General features: G+C 49.9%; 2 protein-coding genes across 6 annotated transcripts in view; both read right to left on the minus strand.

Moving 5' to 3' along the window:
- Nucleotides 1-4,542, minus strand: B9D1 (B9 domain containing 1). Its single transcript, XM_085237788.1, has 7 exons — nt 4,167-4,542; nt 3,960-4,028; nt 3,777-3,888; nt 3,613-3,709; nt 3,157-3,219; nt 2,769-2,836; nt 1-2,607 (listed from the first exon to the last, which is right to left on the minus strand). Exons 1-7 carry the CDS (start codon nt 4,287-4,289, stop codon nt 2,462-2,464), a joined length of 678 nt encoding a protein of 225 aa, XP_085093914.1. The 5' UTR covers nt 4,290-4,542; the 3' UTR covers nt 1-2,461.
- Nucleotides 4,543-6,859: 2,317 nt separating this feature from the next.
- Nucleotides 6,860-17,224, minus strand: part of CACNA1H (calcium voltage-gated channel subunit alpha1 H) — a 202,495-nt gene continuing 192,130 nt past the window's right edge. For 3 of the 5 annotated variants that reach the window (XM_085237778.1, XM_085237777.1, XM_085237782.1), the window contains 4 exons: nt 16,782-16,928; nt 13,043-13,226; nt 10,477-10,655; nt 6,860-9,890 (listed from right to left, as the gene is read on the minus strand). In XM_085237778.1, coding sequence (XP_085093904.1) covers nt 8,781-9,890; nt 10,477-10,655; nt 13,043-13,226; nt 16,782-16,928 — 1,620 coding nt within the window. In that variant the 3' untranslated portion in view covers nt 6,860-8,780. The remainder of the gene's footprint in view (nt 9,891-10,476; nt 10,656-13,042; nt 13,227-16,781; nt 16,929-17,224) is intronic. The other 2 variants (XM_085237781.1, XM_085237779.1) reach the window with 1 other exon arrangement.

Genomic DNA, 17,224 nt, shown 5'->3' on the forward strand with positions numbered 1-17,224 from the left:
TTATCATTTTAGAAGTTATATTTATTTGGTGACACTGCACAGAGTGAAATAACCACATCTAACTGGCTGCTTTTCTTGGTATTTGTTCTGGAGGCTCTGCAGCTCAACACTGAGCATCTTTATTCCTACAGTTTCAAGGTCTTGGTAGTTCACTTACTGGTATCACTGTAAGCCCTTCTCACAGTCACCTCCCGATACACGCATTCAAAACACATGAGGTTACATGTCCACATGTAAATATGAAGATGACTAAGCAATTAGTCATTTTACCACAGCATATACTTTTATGCTGTTCTTATAGGTACAATTGATACCTTGGATGATTCAGGACTTAGAAACATCCATGCTGGCACAAACAAAAACAAACCCTAGGCAGCTGAAAGACAGAAACAAAAACATTTAGACACAGGGGTTTGTTCAGCCCACAGGAAGAGCATTAACAGTAGCTTATAGGAGGATTCAGTGAAAGGCTGTAGTAAGATGTGAGAAAAGAAGCTGTTCAGACTAAGGAGCAGCTTTGTGTCCTCACACTGAAGGCATTTGAGAATAGCTTCAGAGCTTCTGTCACACACTGTAATGCTATAATGTGATGGAAAGTACAGCAGTAACAGCTGAATGGCAAAGTCTTAGGCTGCAGCAAGTGAGAACAAACCCAAATGCAGCAGAATAGGATGCAGAAACAATGGAAAAAAAAGCTGCTTACCTTCGGAAGGTAGGCAGCAATCTCCAGCAAGATAGCTTTGCTTCCACTGCCAACCCTTAAATGTGGTGTGGGAAGAGGTGGATCCTGGCTCCACCCCTTCCAGCCACTCAGATGCATTGCACACACCTGAGCTCCCCTGGGTTGGCCCTGCCTTTCCACCAGGTGCTCAATCACTGCTTCGGGCCCTGACTTAACATTTCTGCTACACACCAATAACAAATAACATGGTTTGGGTCATTCATTTGGGTTATGCAGTGAGAAAACCTAGTTACAGCAAACATGAACATTAATTACCTAAGCAAACGCCTTCCTCACACTCTATTCTCTCTTCTTTGAATCCATACTGTCACAACTGTGTGTGATCTGAATGATTATGTTGGCAGAAGACTATTAAAAAAAGTTGCAGCTTAGAACCTTAACTAGTGTGAAACACCAAGATCTGCTGGCCTGGAGGGACCATCTTAAGCAAATGTGGTCTTTTCTGCTACTCCTGACTGTCCTGTGCAGCACAGTGCCTCTGGTAACCAGTGTGACTTGGAGCTAAATACAGCACACATGATTGGTTGGCTGAGACTGTAATTTCAAATCCTTCTCTAAGGTTTATCATTTTAGTCAGTAGCTGCACATGAAATTCTCTTTGTTCTGTCAGAGGTTAAGAGCACGCAGCAGGCATATATTTAACACCATGATCTCTCTAACACTTGTAAAACAAGCTGTCTTTTTTTTTTTTTTTCCCTCCTGCAGCTTGATGCAGAAATACAGTCTGGCAATGAAAGAATCATCATCTTGTTCTTAAATACAAAAACTCAGGTTGCTCCACTAAAAATGTGGAAGGGTTGGTTTCTACAGTGCACAACTATTTTATTTTATTTAGTTGCACCAACTAAGTACTAAGTGGGATTATAAAGATACCTGCTGTGGCTTTTGCAGACAGAACGTGTGGCACAGAGAAAAGCGTGTGTCCCACTAGAACACTTCCATACTGCCTTCTTTTTTGGAAGGTGTAATAATTTCAGTAACTTCCCACTTGTACTACAAAATTATTAGTAAAAACAACTTGGATTTGGGATTGCACTGATGTTTTCAACAAAGGAAAATTAGTACAATCACAAACCTTCCTATTCATGAAATATAAAAAGACAGTATAAAAGGCTGTTACAAAAATACTTGGCAGGTCTTCTTTTGAGACAGTCCAGTATTACGCATAAAAAAGCTTGTACAATCAATAGGTGGACAGAGGTTAGGCTAAGTAGAATTATTGCAGTGGAAAAAATAATAAATGAAAAATGCTCACCAGTGTTGTAGGCTCACAATAAACTCCAAGAAGAGCAATCTCCAGAAGGATCCTTCCTCAGTGGCAGTCAGCACTTAAATGGGATCTAGGAGAGGTGGAGCCAGGCTCCACCCCTTCTGGTAGCACAGGAGAATTGCCTTCACCTGTGCTCCCACAGCTGACTCATTGCTTGCCTCAAGTGGTCAATCAGAGGTTCAGGCCTGATCAACAGTTCCCATACAATGCTAAACAGATCTGACAGCATTAATTTATATATTTTCTCACCCTGTATCCTTCTGAAATAATAATATTCTACGTAATTACTCCAAAGCCTTATGGGTTAGTGTTTTGTTTTTAAAATGAAGGTCAGGTAAAATGTTCTCAATTGAGTCAGGTGCTCATTTTCCATTTGAAGGAAAAAAAACAAAACAACAATTCCCAGTGCTTAACTTCTGTGTGTACCTCTGACCGTCTCACTTCTGAGTTCAATACTTATGAATCCTTTCTGTAGCAGGCACCAGAGAGGGGTTCTGCATGTCGCTTGGGCTCACATCATAGCCCAGCTTCTTCATATCTTTAGTCACGACGTTGAAGGAAATGGTGACAAAGCCTTGAGATCGTACCCTTGTTACTAGAAGAAAGAAGACATGAATAATGCTGGTTTGCAGCAACTTTTGAGTCATTGCTGAACTCAGTAACAGGGCAGGACTGCTTTTCCAAGAGGAGAAGCAGATGGCCAAGCTGTGGCCTGCTGTCATCTAAGGGTTAGAGCAGGAGTTCCTGCAGGATTACCTTCTCTTCCTTCTCCCCGTGCTACCACTTTTGGATCAGTAAATTCTGGACGTCTCCCTGTGAACCAACTTGGAGAAGAGAACAGAAAATAAATAATTGGACACAATTGGTAAAAGAATTCAGGTACCAGACTGCTGTCCTTTTTTTTCAAACCAACAATTTTGAAACGTGAGGATGAAAACCCAACAAGTTTGACAGGCATTTAACTCAGTTAATAAAATGCTTCAAAACACCCAGACACCGGAAAATGTGACTTTACTTACAAAGCTCAAAACCGTCTGGTTATGACAGAAAGAATGCACACATACTCATCAGTGAGCAGATGGGCAGACGTTTGTGAATAAAAAACCATGAACTACTTTAAAAATAAGCAGTCTTAAATGATTACCTTGTAAACTTCTGCAGCTTGGATGTGGACTCTGGAACAAACATAGCAATGGTTCTTTTATGCCTAAAACAATTCAGACACATCAGAGCACTGAACAAATTAAAAAATACTTCTATCAAAAGTGTTTGCATAGGAAAAGCATAACTGAGTCAGTTTCCAGGGGTGAGAATGAAAGCTTAGCATGTGCTGAGTGTAATGGAGGGAGAGCTAACGTACTGCTCTTCATTTGTAGGCTGACTTCAGGCAGTTCTAATTTAAGAAGTACCAAAATCTTAAAGGATTGCCAAAAACTATTGGATAACATGGGACTACTGCTAGAAATTCCGTGTCCCTTCTGCCTAACAAACAAGACATGGTAAGTAGATCCAGGGATACTTTTGTCTCTGAAATGACTCGGTACCTTGGAAATTCATCTCTATTTCAGCCCTGAAAGACGACGGGGCTGTCACACCTCACCTTCCCGGCGTGAAGGGAACGTGAACGGCTCCATAACCTCTGACCACATCATTTCCAAAGAAATCAGGTCCGTAGACGCTCACTACAATCTGCGGCCCTGCAAAAGACGTGGCTGTGAGAGAGGCTCCTTGCACGCAGGCTGGCTCCCACCCCGCAGCACCCACAGCCGGACGGGTTGGTGCTCTTGAAGGTGATGTCGATGGGGAAGTTCCAGACGAAGGTGGTGGGCGCGACGTCGCTCTTGGAGGTGATCTGGGAGATGCCCTCCTCCAGGCCCTGCGGGGAGAAAGCGGCGTGAGCCCGGCCCTGCGCCGAGCGTGCTGCCGGGGGCGCAGAAGGGGCCTCACCGCCGCCGGAACCCAGTCCTGGCCGTAGACGAAGCAGAACTTGCAGTAGAGGTCGTCGAACCCGGGGAACTGCAGGAGAGAGGCTGCGTTAGCGGGGCCGGGCCCGGCCCGCCCGTCACGGACCGGAACTGAGCCGGGGCCGCGTTACGGGGCCGAGCCGCCGGGCTGGGCCGCGCTGCTCACCGCTCCGAGTCCCGCCCCGCTCACCTGTCCGCTCTCGATCTGCCCGTTGACGGCCACCATGAAGACGCTGGGGATGCCGGCGGCGGCCATGTTGCCGGGGGCCGTTGCCGTGGAGACGGACGGAGCGGCGGAAGGGACAAACTTCATCGGGGCGCGGCGCTCCGCGGAACGGCGGGGCGGGGTCTCGGAAACCTCCCGAACTCGGGCGGCTCTTTCTAAGCCGTTCCTGCCGCATCAGGCGCAGGGAAACGGCCGCTAGGTGCTGCTGCTGGGCAAGGAGCCGAGCCTGGGGTGTGCGGGGGGAGGAACGCTTCGGGTCGGGGCTCTCTGGGGCTCCCACGCCGTCTGGTGTCACCCCGCGGGGTCACGGAGCTGCTTTGTCCCCACAGTTTCCATCGTTATTCGTTCCCACGGACGCGTTCTCTGCCGACATTCAGTCAGATTTTTCAGGTTGTATTCGAGATTTCGACGCCCAGCAAACAACAGCCGGGCAGCAGGAATGGATCCAGGCGGAGGGACGGGAGAGGATGGCCGCAATGTTATCCTTTCCCTCCTGCCCCTCAGGAAGGTTTCAAAGAAAATCATGTATTTCATCCGAAAATTGTCAGGGGGAAAAACAAAACCGCTCCCGATCAGCCATCCATCGCTGCAAGCGAAGCCATTTAATTAACGCTCCTTTTGCGGCTGTTTGTCTTGGCTGCCGGCTACCTGGGCTGGCAGCTCAGAGCAGCCAGGAACGGTTACCGATATCCCCCTGGAGCAGAAAAGAGCAGCAGAAAGCCAAAGCAGAAATGTCGGCCTTTGGTGTTCTGCGCCCACCCCTCGTTATGGTGGGTAATTGATGGGATTGGGGTCTGGCTCTGACAGCAGCTGCAGAGCATTGCTATGAGATGCACGGTTTTCTATTCAGAATTAATTTGTATTGGAATGTGTTTCCATTTGTGAGACCTTTTTTTTTTCTTTTTCTTTTTCTTTTTTGATTAATGAGGAAAATTAATTAGGGCCTCCATCTGAGCCATGGAATAAATTAGCATGCCAGCCGGAATAGGGAGAGAGTGAGGAGGAGGACTGAGGAGCTGCATTTCAGGTTTGGTCAGGGCTGGAGGGACAGGAAGAGTGAGCAGCTCTGGGGATGGGAGTGGGAGAAGCTTCGGTCTGGTGGGATGCAGCAAAATTCTGAATGAAGACCCTGCCAAGAAGCCATAGACCCAGCAATTAAAACACAGCCCTGGATTTAAAGCTTAATTGCAGTGGTTTAATGGATAAAGTCAATTTGATTATTCAACCTAAGAAGGATTGTACAAATATCAAATAGTTATTAGTATCAGTGCCACCCGCGTGATCTCACAGCACTGATTGATTAAGGGCTGTCTGTAATTGCATGGGGATGTGCTGCTCTCATGCGCTTATTCTCTCAGCTTGGCTGTTTCAGGTCGATGCCATCTGAGATTCAGCCTCAAGGTCCTCGCTTGCTCCCCTCCCCAAGGTCCCTGCAGGCTGCACTTTGGCCAAATGATAATTAAAAATGCAAAAGAGCAATCGATCCATTTAAACAGTAACAATTCACATTCATCCGGTGCTTTTCACTTCCAATCTTCAGCAACACCACCCTTGCAGGCAGCCTGGTGGAAATGGCTCAGTACTGTAGAGGTTCAGTGAGCAGGAAGATCAACACTGAGCTCTGCTCTGTTGGATATGGCCACATCTGCTGCTGAGGCTGCAGCTCGGGGCTCACGGATGTCTTTTCCCCCCCCATAGGAACTGCTGCAGTTCTGGTGCTGCCTCTGCTCCACAGCCAGAAATGAGGTCTGTGGTTGGCCAGAGCCACCAGTAGGGTGCTTCAGCACGGGGGTGCCCCAGTGGGGTTGCAGCAAACCCCTCCTTCTGGCTGTCTCAGTGCCTGCTCAGCTCCCAGCCATCGCAGCACATCGAGGCGAGTTGTTCCCATACTCACAACTGTGTCCTTCCAGATATTTCATCCCCTTGAGAAAAGGAGAGCCAGGAAGACATGGGCAGGTTCCCATTGTAGCACTGGCCGGGGGGACGCTGGGGATGCAGCATCCCTGAGCACGGGGTGGAAGAGCTGCACTCAGCACACAGGTGATTCCCAGATCATCCCAACACCAACACTTCCAGGCTGCCCACGTGGACAGGGAGAGCCATAGAGCAAGCCCAGAGCTTCACCCTGCTGCTGATTTGGCCTCATTGTTATTAATTACCTTGGAAAGCACATGTTGGCCAACCAGCAGATGTTTTAGCCTCAACCTGGCTTTTATTCCTCAGCAGGAACCCCCTGGTCAGCAGCAGCAGGCAGCAGACAGCTGCTCTCTGTTGGAGATGGGTTTGTATGCAGCTCACTGCCCACTGCAGTGCCTCGACTGGAAATCACAGAGCAGAGCAGCACTTTGTGGGACAGACCTCCATCCGTTGCCGGGCTCCCATCAGCCTGGGTCCAACCCCGGGGCTTTGGAGAGTGGCAGCAGCACTGCGGGACACACAGCATCGCTGTGCTCAGCTCAGGGCTCAGTCCACATCCCCTCCTCTCCTCAAAAGGACACAACCACTGCCCCCAAAGCGCTGTTAGGAATTACCTTTATGGTGCTTTTCCAGAATCCCCCATTAAACCAACAGGAAGGAGTAACTGCAGTTATCCCCCCTGGCTGCTGATTGCACAGAGCCACGCGGGGCCCCGGGCTGCTCACAAAGTCAGGCCAGGCTTCCAGTTTATACAGTTTAATACATGTGAAACAAGATACATTTCCTTTTGAGTAATGAATGCATAAATAACAGAAGATATATGTGGATGCATAAATATGAGGCGGCATGGAATGAACCAAACGAAAACGGTTGCTTTAATTCTTTCTGTTGGTTGGTTGGTTGGTATTTTTCCCCCGTGTGTCTTTTTGCTGCTGGTGAGCAGTGCTGGGGCCGACTGACACATGATGTCAGTGCTCTGTGGTGAAGCTGTCCTGATCAGAGGGCCTGGCTGAGGAGCATGGAAGAGGCAGGAAATGGAGGCTAAGAACAGAAGATCAACCCCAAAACTAAATATGTGTATATTAAAAAATATTGAAGTGGTGTTGACTTGAACTTGAGAGGCTTTGGAGTGTGGCAGAGGAACCATGTGGGTGTGGGTGGGGTTCAGGCTGGATATGAGGAACAATTCCTCCTCTGAAACAGCGGCGATGCACTGGCAGCGCTGCCCAGGGATGATGGGTCAGCGGCCCTGGAGGCGTTCAGAACCGCGGGGATGTGGCACTGAGGGACGTGGTTTGGTGTCATGGTGGGGTTGGGGATCTGAGAGGCCTTTCCCAGCCTCACTGTGCTGATTACCACTCTATGAATAGAAGGGGTTACGGCCACCACTGTGATCTCATAGCGTTCCACCAGGAGGAGAACAGATCCCGACCTGCTCACGCAGCCCACCACCACCACCAGCTCTTTGCGCCTGGACATACTGTACAAATAACTTACTTTGAACTGCAGGAAACAAAATACATTTCTTAAATAATTTACTATTTATTTTTGTCTTTTTTTTTTTTTTTTTTTAATCTCTTCAAATTTAATTTTTGCCTTTTTTTAGTGTGTAATGCAGGACACCTTGTTTGTGCATGGTACTTCGGATTATTGCAGCGTTTAACCTGAATATCTGTTAAAAGAAGGAAGAAAAAAAAAATAAAACAAGCGAAAGGACCATTGTACAGACGAGAAGAATGAATAACTTATTATTGCACTGGCTACAATTCAGTAGTGATTTGGTTTCTTTCCGTTGTTAGGACACAACCTCTAAAGTACAAAAGAAAAATGAAAGGGGTGGCGAAAGGAGGAGCTGTGGGCTGATGGTGGAGGGGAACAAAGGGGAAGGAGAGCAAAGGAGGAGCAGAAACATTTGGAAAACGAACGGCTGTAATAATCAGTTCACATAAAACCCAAGGAAACACCACCCGGTCGCGGAGTCACACGTAATGCAAAAAACAGTATTGTTTCTCTATAAAAATATGTGCATTATGAAGAAGAAGAAGAGTTTTTGTGGGTACTTTTTTTTTTTTTGTCTTTTTTTTTTTTTTTTTTCCTTGTTTTGTATCTCACAAATACATTATTTCTATTTATATAACTGCTGATATACAGACAACGTACAGCTCCCATCTCCGGGGCGCTCTCACGGCATGTGACATCTCTAAAAGTGCCTTTTAAAAAGTTGAGCATCTTTTTAAAAACAAAACAAAACAAAACAAAACAAAGAACAACAAAAAAAAAACCCCACAACGAAACGACAAAGAGAACCCTCAGCCCCCATCCGCCACCACCCGGATCAATGTGACCGAGGGCGCAGAGGACCGAGAGCCGCCCCCCACCGCCTCCACTTTGCCCTTTAGAAAAGCCCCCTCTGAACCCCCGCCCCGAAACCCGGCACCGTTTCATCCGTTTGTTTGGTTTCTTCTTAAATAATAATAATAATTTTTTTTTTTTTTAATGTTTTCGGGTTTTTTTTTTGCAAACCTCCACAGCGCTTAAGAAGAAGGGACTGCAAGAAAGGGAAAAACCAGAGTGTGGCCACGTGGCCGCGCATTCCCTTCTGTGTCCAACCCCACGTCGGTGTCAAGCCCTTGAGACCCCCCACACCCCCATCCCAGACAGCTATACGGGCTCGTCGATGTCTTCTTCTGTCGCAACAGTCACCAAGTCCTGCATCCGGACGGGGCTCTTGGCCACGCTGAGCAGCTCTTTGCTTTTCTCGGCGTTGCTCCGTTGAGTTTTTAAGGGCTCCGGCTTTCTCAGTTCGCAGTCCGGTGTGGATCGCCCACTGTCCAGCAGATCCGAGAGGCTGCTCAGGGAGCCGCCGCCATCCGACTGCTCGAAGGAGAAGCCGGGGATGGCGAGGTGCTGGGCACGGCGCTCTGCTTTGCAGCCCGGCTCCCCCGGCTGCGCCTCCGCCGGCTCCAGGGGCTCTCGGTACGCCGGGAACTCGCAGGATGGGGTCCTGCGGCGCAGCATGCTGTTCTCGGAGGCTTTGGTGCGCGAGGCCGCCCCGCCGTCATCCTCCATGGGAGGATCTATAGAAATGCAGGGAGGGCTCATCTTCTTCTTCCTCCGGGCTCCATGGATGTACTCAGACTCCGGTTGGATGTGGGCGGGGGAGCGTGGCTTTTCCTCGGCGCGCTCCTCGAAGCCGCAGTCCCCATCACGGACGGAGGGGCAGATCTCGATGGAGTGCCGCCTTTGGTCATCCCCCCAGCTGGGCTTGGTGAGGAAGCCCTTCGTATCGATGCTGTAAAACTTCTTCAAGTCCCTCTCCTTGCTGCTGCCTGCTGCCAGGCTGCTTGTGCTGCAATTCTTCAAGGGCACCGGCGATGCGGCCGGCGAGACGAACGGTGACGTGGAGCAGCTCCCGGCCTCCGAGTGCTCCCCCCAGTCTTTGGCTGAGCTGTTGATGTGGCGAACCTCCTCGTCAGCCAGGTCGGAGGGCTCCAGGAGGCAGCCCTGGGAGCTTGGGGGGCTCTCGGTGGGACTGGAGACCCCGTGCTGGCTGCGGGAGTGTTTCCGAGTCAGCGATGGGTGCCGGTGTGGGGAGGTTGGTGGGGAGCGTGGAGGGGAGCACGGCAGGGAGGAGGCTGCAAGGTGGAGAGGGCTGGGGGTGAGGGTGTGCTGAGGGTGCTTTGGTGATGGTGGCATCTCTCCATGCTCTGCTTGCACGTTGTCCTTGGGGTCTGGAGGGTGTCCGTCCACCGAGTCTGTCCGAACGGCCTCCTGGAATCAGAGAAACATGAAGGCTGGAAAACATCTCTAAGATCAACAAGTTCAACCCCAACCCATCCCCACCGTGACAGCAAATCACATCCCTTGGTGCCACATCACTATGGTTCTTTAACACCTCCAGGAACAAGGACTGCACCACCTCCCTGGGCAGCCTGTGTGAAGCATCACTGCTCTTTCAGAGAAGTTGTTCTTTCTAATAGTAAACCTGAACCTGCACTGGAAGAGGAGAGAGATGGAGATGAGAAGAGCCTGGGGGTCTGCCACATGCTCTTCACTGCATGTGGCAGAGAAGTTGGTGCGTGTACGCAACCCTCACTGTGCTGTTGTGCCAGCTCCCATCAGACCATGGCTGTACAGGAGAACATTGTGCAACCAGCCCATGGCAGGAGATGGAGCTAGATGGGTGTTAAGGTCCATTCCAACCCAACTATTCCGTGGTTCTGTGATTTTATGTCAACAGCACCAGAAACATTTTGTTCTAAAAAGGGGAATGCTGCTGTCAGCTCCAAAAAAAGTGGAAAAGAGAAACAGCAAGGTGACTACAGGGGTTTCCCTCTCTAGTCTCTTGGCCTCTTACCTGCCGGCACAGCAGCTTGTTCAGAGTAGGAGAGCGGGGGACGATGTGCGGGGGAAGGACCTTCCAGCGGTGCCAGCCCTCGCGGCCGGGGGAGCGCACAGCCACATGGAGGGACTCGGGAGGGACCCTCAAGGAGGAGCACGTCCCCACGGGCTGCGAGCGGATGGAGGTGATGGACCCTGGGACACAGAGAGGGGACGGTCACTGCTGCTGCTGTGGCGCCTGTAGGCTCCAGCGTAAATGCTGAAGCATCTGCGTTACATGTGGCTCTGCCCTCTCCAGGATATTGCCCATTATAAACTTGATGCTCATAGCTTCTGTTTTCTGTTTCAGATAACAGAAACCTTCTCTTGCAACACCCTGCCCTGGCTTTTCCAGGAGGGGACAATTCTGACATGCACAGGGCAGAATTCCCATTTGCCACCACTCATACAGTCCCACCACTGCCTGACACGAGGCCGAACATGGCTGGCTCCCATTCATGGCACAGAGGCTGCTCCCTGAGCTCAATACCAGGCAGGAACTGCTCTCCTCCTGAAGAAGGCTCCCAGCTCCCTGGCTGCACCTAAAGGCAATCCCACCTCCCCATCCCCTTCATAGTGCTGCTTTACTGCGGTTCTACTTTGTTTGAAAGACCTTTGTTTTTTTATTTTTTATTTTTTTGGCTGCAAGATTTATAGTCCTCATTAGCTTGAAACCCAGCATCTGTTCCTACACTGCTGCTCCATGTTAAAAACACAGCTATCCATCACTTCAAGAGATCTCGCCCAGAGGTCAGGGAACTTGAACCTACAACAAAAGCCATCCAGACAGTTTGCAGTTGCATTTCAGAAAGAGATTTGTTGTTGGGAAGGAAGAAAACGTATTGTTTAACCACTTTTCTTTTGGAGTTTTTCTCCAGAACAGCACAGAAGCAGCAGAGCAGTGGGCTTCCCACCCCCCCAACCCGCCCCACTTCTCCCTCTTTTGTTTTTGGGCTCTCCTATGGGCAGAGTTTCACTCTTGAGTAGTGCTATTCATGCACTAACCCAGGCTTCACAAAACGTTTTTTTATGATGCAGAAAAATGCTGTCATAAAACCTTTTACAAATATAGTCATAAAATCAAAACCCTACACTTTCTTTCCCGTCTTTCATTGGAATTTCCTTCTGTTGGAAACTTTCCATCTAGCTCTTACATAGAAAACAGAAAAAAACAACCCTCTAATTAGCACAGTCAGGAGCACTGAATGAATCCAAACACTTCTGGATTTGTACACTTTTCTCCTGTTCTTCCAATAAATCAGCAAACTGCTTGTATGACCACAACAACCCAAGACCTGCTCATCTCACAGCACGTTCAGAATGTTGGCACTACGATATGGGCAGAGCAGCAGACATCCTTAACTAACAGTGAAAAGCCCATGAAAAAATAAATGCTAATGGGAATGTGTGTGTGCTCAGTTTTACAATTCATGTACCTTACAGGACTATGACTTAAGTAAGAGAGAAAATAAGCACCCATCATAGCCATCGTTTGAGTGTTCCTGGAGAGAAACTGGGGAAGGATGAAGAGTCCTTGGTCAGCTCCACCCACCCCTGCCCACATCACAGCAGTCCTATACTGGCATAAATCCTGATTTACACCCACCACAGAGATGAAAAGCATCCCCAGCCATCCAGCCATGAAACTCAACCTTGTTTTCTTTGCTCAGAGAAGAATTTGCAGGTGAAATAATACTAATACATACTGAGCAGAGAACATTACCTGGTATCCAGGCTGCTTGAGCAAATAGAATTAATTCACCTAAGGAAATCAGAGCAGACCTTGCCAGTCCCATCAGGGTCTGTAAACCCACTGCTTCTGTCCAAGCAGCACGTGCATTTCCAAATGTTGCAGTAGAGGAAACCAGGCTGGTGATGCCTGGGAGCCACTCAAGCAGCACATGTGCTTTTAGGGAGGCAGATAGTTTCTTTCTTATTGATTTCCCCTTCAAACCAACTCATCAACAAAGGAGACAGAATAGGGAAATGTATTTGGATGCAGTTTGGTAAATGTATGCTCCCAGGCCCTGCGTAGCTTGTGACTCCCTGGCTGCAGGGCCTCTGCCCAGGATTCACTGTAAGGCTGTGGAGACACCGGAGGGTGCTTTCTGATCTTTATGCTCCCAAAGAAACTCCTCCATCTATGAACTCAATGTACCATGCTAAAAGGAGCTGCTCTGAGACTGAAACAAGAGCTGTAAGGAGCTCTTCAGGAAGCACTGCCGACATTAGCTTTCATTCCTGCTGATTTTATTGATTCGTATCCCTGATGTCAGGGCTGATCACTCGAGATGAAATGTGCAGTTAATATCCTTTTCCTCAGCTAGCAGCCTGTCCTCCACGCCTCTCCCATTGCCTGGCAGCCCCACTTCTCCCCAGATGTCCCCACAAGGGGATGTGACAAAACCACAAAGCTGCAGTCCTGCAGTGGTGTCAGGACAACCAAAGCAACGCCCAACCCATACGCAGCTCTGGGGGCATCTTCCCCATCCAACCACCATGTGTGTGCTCCAAGGCTTCGGCTGGAGCCACGCGGATGGTACCTCGCTGTGACTTGCAGGGATACGTCTCCATCTCCACCTCGTGGAGGGGAAAGGGAGCTTTGGCTGGCATCACAGGCCGGAACATGTAGCTGTCATTGGGCAAGGAGTGCATGCGTGAAACGGAGATCTTGCGGACCGTCAGCAGGTTCTGGGAGTCCTGAGGCTGCGGGCTGGCCATGCCTCCCTGCAAAGCAAGAGAGAGAGAGGGGTCTGTCAGCATCTGGGTGGGTTTATGGCTTCTTTCTGCTTTAAAACCTCGTGCAGATGTTTCTCTTGGCATCTCACAGAGAGCCTGCAGCCCTGGTGACTGCAATGGCAGCACAGCTGATACAGAGTTCAGACTCTGGCTCGAATGAAACAAGGCACCAATGAGCCGCTGCTCTGCTGGCAGAGCGGGCCAGGCCCCACGTGCTTCTGGAAATCCATACATGATCTCCTCAAACACACACAGACAGAGGCAAACATTGAAACGCACACCCACAGCCCACAGTAACACCACTACAAACCCTGCGGCCTTTCCCTTGTGACATTTGGGCACTGCTGACCCCAGAGGAGGCAGCTGCAGGGCATTTCAGGGCATCACAAATGTGGGTGCAGAGCTGGATTCAGAGAAGAAAAGGGATTTCTGTGTTTGGCCTCAAGCAGGGCTCCTCAACACATCCCCCTCACAATTCACCTTGTTATCTAAAGTACAGTGAATCCCTCTGGTTTTCCTTTAATGTCAGTCTCCTGGTGACTGATTGAAAACATTTTCCCAGCTGCATGTCTTAAATTAAATGTATTTTGCTTTGCTCCTCTGGGCTGTTTTTTTCCCTCTGTGCAAGCAAAACCTGTGCCTGAGATCCCCCACTGGATAATTTGGAGTTCACCAAAGATCTGGTTAAATCTGCTTTATTTTATTTATTTTCCATACATTCCTCATGAATTTCTGTCCTCAGATCCCAAAAGAGACGCATTCTGAGACAAATTACTCCATGCTTTTGCCCTCTTGAAGTTGGCTGAGGAGCCGGGGGTCCAACAGTGGCTATTACAGATGGTGGGCATCTGGAGCATCCCTCTGGGCTCAGTTAGAGCACGGTGTGGTGACTGTGCCAGCTGGCCCTTGGCCATCACAGCTAACGAGCTCTCAGCTAACGAGCTCTGGCATCACAACAGGGACTGAATGGTGGCCATCCTGGTGCTGCATGTAGAAGAAAAGTCCTTGTCTCATTGTCTTAGTGCAGCAGAAGGATTGGGGCATTTCTCTAGGAAATCTCAGTTCACCTCTAAGGGATCTCACCTATCCGTCTTCTCTGGCTGGGACAAATGGACAGACATCCCCTCTGACATAAACAACTGCAGTTTTCAAGTTTTCAGCTATTGAGACCCAACTGAGGGATTTGGGTACATTCCAAGTGGCTCTGAGCCACTGTCAGAAGTCCTGTAACTATTAAACGTGTGCAAAGAGTTTGTTGGCTGACACCTGGTGAGCTGCTCTTGACAGCTGGAAAGGTCTGGAGCTGCCCCACCACCACTGCTCCTCCTCCTTGCTGGGAAACGCCTGCTGTGCTTGGGAGCTGCATCCACAGCAATCAGCATAGCTCCTTCCCAGCCCATGAAACAGTGAGGGAGGACCCCAGCACATGATGGAGAGGTGCAAGGCAGGAGCCCACTTGCTGTGAGTCCCCCCTCAGACCAGCAGAAATGCAATAAAGGAGGGTCTTGGGGATGCAGCATGGTGTTAAGCATTTTTAGTCAGTGAGCACTGCTCCCTCCTCCTTTGTCTGGGGATCAGAACGCTGTTGGAGCTCTGGTGCAAAAGGAACTCAAGAAAAAACAATTCTGCTAATCTCTCTGCAGGACATGACCTTTGCTGAGTGATGGAACGCCCAGAAGGTCCTCTGGAAGCAAAGGCAACCAGTGGGATGCTCTGCACTGGGGAACACCATCAATTCTCAGAGGCTTGCAGCCTGCAAGCTGTGGGCAAAATTCCCAGAGGAAGGGAATTCCTGATCCCAGGGCTGTGCATCTCCAGCACTGCTCCAGCTGTTGGGTCCTTACATGGGATGACTCTGGCAGAACCTGGGCTGTATGTCAGGTAACAAACTGTCACCTCTGCCAGCAGAAAGCCACAGTCCCATACAGCTGCATTTACAAAGTCACAATTATCACCTGTCCCTGGGAGATGCCTTCACAATGATCCTCCTTTGGGGTCCCACAGCTTTCAGGTGGCTCCATGAAAGGGACTTATTTGAGGATTATTCCTTCATATCACTCACTGCCTGTCTTGAGCAGGGATAACCTGCTTGGTGGTCTTCAAGAGCTTATTGTGAACCCAGAAATTGTCTGGGAATGCTGTGAGATGCTTGCCACTAGGCAGTGCTTTGACAGTCATATGAAAGAGGAAAATGGACCAAGCCTGATGCAAATTAATTCTGGGTGATCGCTGCAAGTCTTCTGATGGCAGTGGGTGTGCTCCCCACTGCTGCACGCACAGCTCCACAGCAAAGTGCTACACTGCATCTCCTCTTCCAGGCCCATTTGTGCTGAATGACTGCAGCCCATTGATTTAGGATATCCAGGAGGCAGGATGAGTGAGGGAGGAGGCAGAGAGATGTTTACTAGCCTGCTCTGTCTTGCTGCTCAGCAGTGACAGAGTGCCAGGGCAGATGACATGCAGCAGCATGGCATCTTGCAAATGGGATGGCGCAGGCAGAAGTGGGGCAGCTGCTCCTCTGCTTCCCAGTGTCTAACGAGGCTCCTCTGGCTGTCTGGGGCTGATGGTAGAGACCACCCCACTCTGAGGCTCCTAACATGATCTGCTCACCCACTGCCAAGCCAAAGTCAACCCCAGCGTTGAAGGAAGAAGCCTGAAAGCAAAGAGTGCAGGAAGCCGCCTGCTGTCAGCACACAGCTCAAAACTCAGCCCTCACCATGCCTGGCTCAGCTCCCCTTGGACACCCAAGGCTGACTGCATGTCCTCGTGCACAGGCCTGTGCATGGCACATCCATGCAGAATCTTTACGTGATGGGATCTGGGTGCCAGTCTGTGGGGCTACAGCTGTACTGGGGAACAGAGTGACCTCCCCAGAGCATCCCCTGACACCACAGCTCTGGTGCTTGCTGAAAGCCTCACAGATTAACATGCTGATCTGCTCATGCCTTGCTGGTTCCTCAATACTATACCAGAAACAAGGTCTTATAGATACAGTAAGATAACCACACCGGTCCAGTTCTCTCCACAAAGCAAGAAAAGACTCTGCCAGCTTCCAGCTCTCAATGCATTGCTTGAAGACAGACAGCTGACACATCACGTAGCACAGCACATCATAAAATCACTGAGTTTGGAAAAGACTTCCCAGATCCCCACCATGCCCACTGACCACATCCCTCAGTGCCACATCTCCACGGTTTTAGAGCACCTCCAGGTACAGTGAGCCCACCACTCACTGGCCAGCAGTGCCACTGCATCACCACTACTTTGGAGAAGAAACTGTTCCTCATATCCAACCTAAGCCTTTCCTGGCACAATGTAAGGCCATTACCTCTCATCCTACTGCTGCCACTGGGAGGAGAGGCTGACCCCCATCTCCCTGCCCAGCTCTCCTGCACATGCAAAGGCAGAACTAAGAAGGATTGAGGATGGGACGAGCGCTGCGGCCGCCAAGCAACAGGTGGGGGACAACTCAGACAGCCCTGCCAGCTGCACAGCACCAAAGCACAATGCCACAACGCAGAACAACAGCACGGAGCCATTCACCTCAGCCTCGCGGCCTCGGGGGTGGTGGGAAGGTGTCAGGACATGGTGGGAAACAGAGCAGAAGGACGGGATTTCCATCATGGGAGTCTCAGCCCCCTCCAGCGTGTCTGGGATGGCTACAGACACGTTCTCACAGCTCAGCGCCTCCTTCAAATTAGGGAGATAAAAAGCATCAGTAGCAGAGCAAGGCCGTCCCAGTGCTCCAACACGTCTTCCCCAAGGTGTTTTGCCCTGCTTGCTCAGAGCAGGAAGGAAGTGAAAAGGAAACGTGGGCTGCACAAGTGGCAGGACGTGGCAGAGCACCTTTTGACACCTCCCTGTGACCCTGCGTGAAGGGATGTGCACTGTCTTTCCCTGCTGAGAAAGGCAACGCAGGTGTTGGTTGTGTGTTTTCCTGCAGGAATCTCTATTAGCAACTACATTTATGTAGTGAATTCCCCATT

Source organism: Meleagris gallopavo, chromosome 16, assembly GCF_905368555.1.
Source record: "Meleagris gallopavo chromosome 16, MGAL_WU_HG_1.1, whole genome shotgun sequence".
Taxonomy (NCBI): Eukaryota; Metazoa; Chordata; class Aves; order Galliformes; family Phasianidae; genus Meleagris; species Meleagris gallopavo.

What these genes read in the sequence shown, in the direction of transcription:
- B9D1 (XM_085237788.1), bottom strand. Translation starts at nt 4,289, where the DNA reads ATGAAGTTTGTCCCTTCCGCCGCTCCGTCCGTCTCCACGGCAACGGCC. An exon ending in GGCAGATCGAGAGCGGACAG is followed by an intron (nt 4,029 to 4,166) that starts GTGAGCGGGGCG and finishes TCTCTCCTGCAG; the next exon opens with TTCCCCGGGTTCGACGACCT. An exon ending in AGGACTGGGTTCCGGCGGCG is followed by an intron (nt 3,889 to 3,959) that starts GTGAGGCCCCTT and finishes TTCTCCCCGCAG; the next exon opens with GGCCTGGAGGAGGGCATCTC.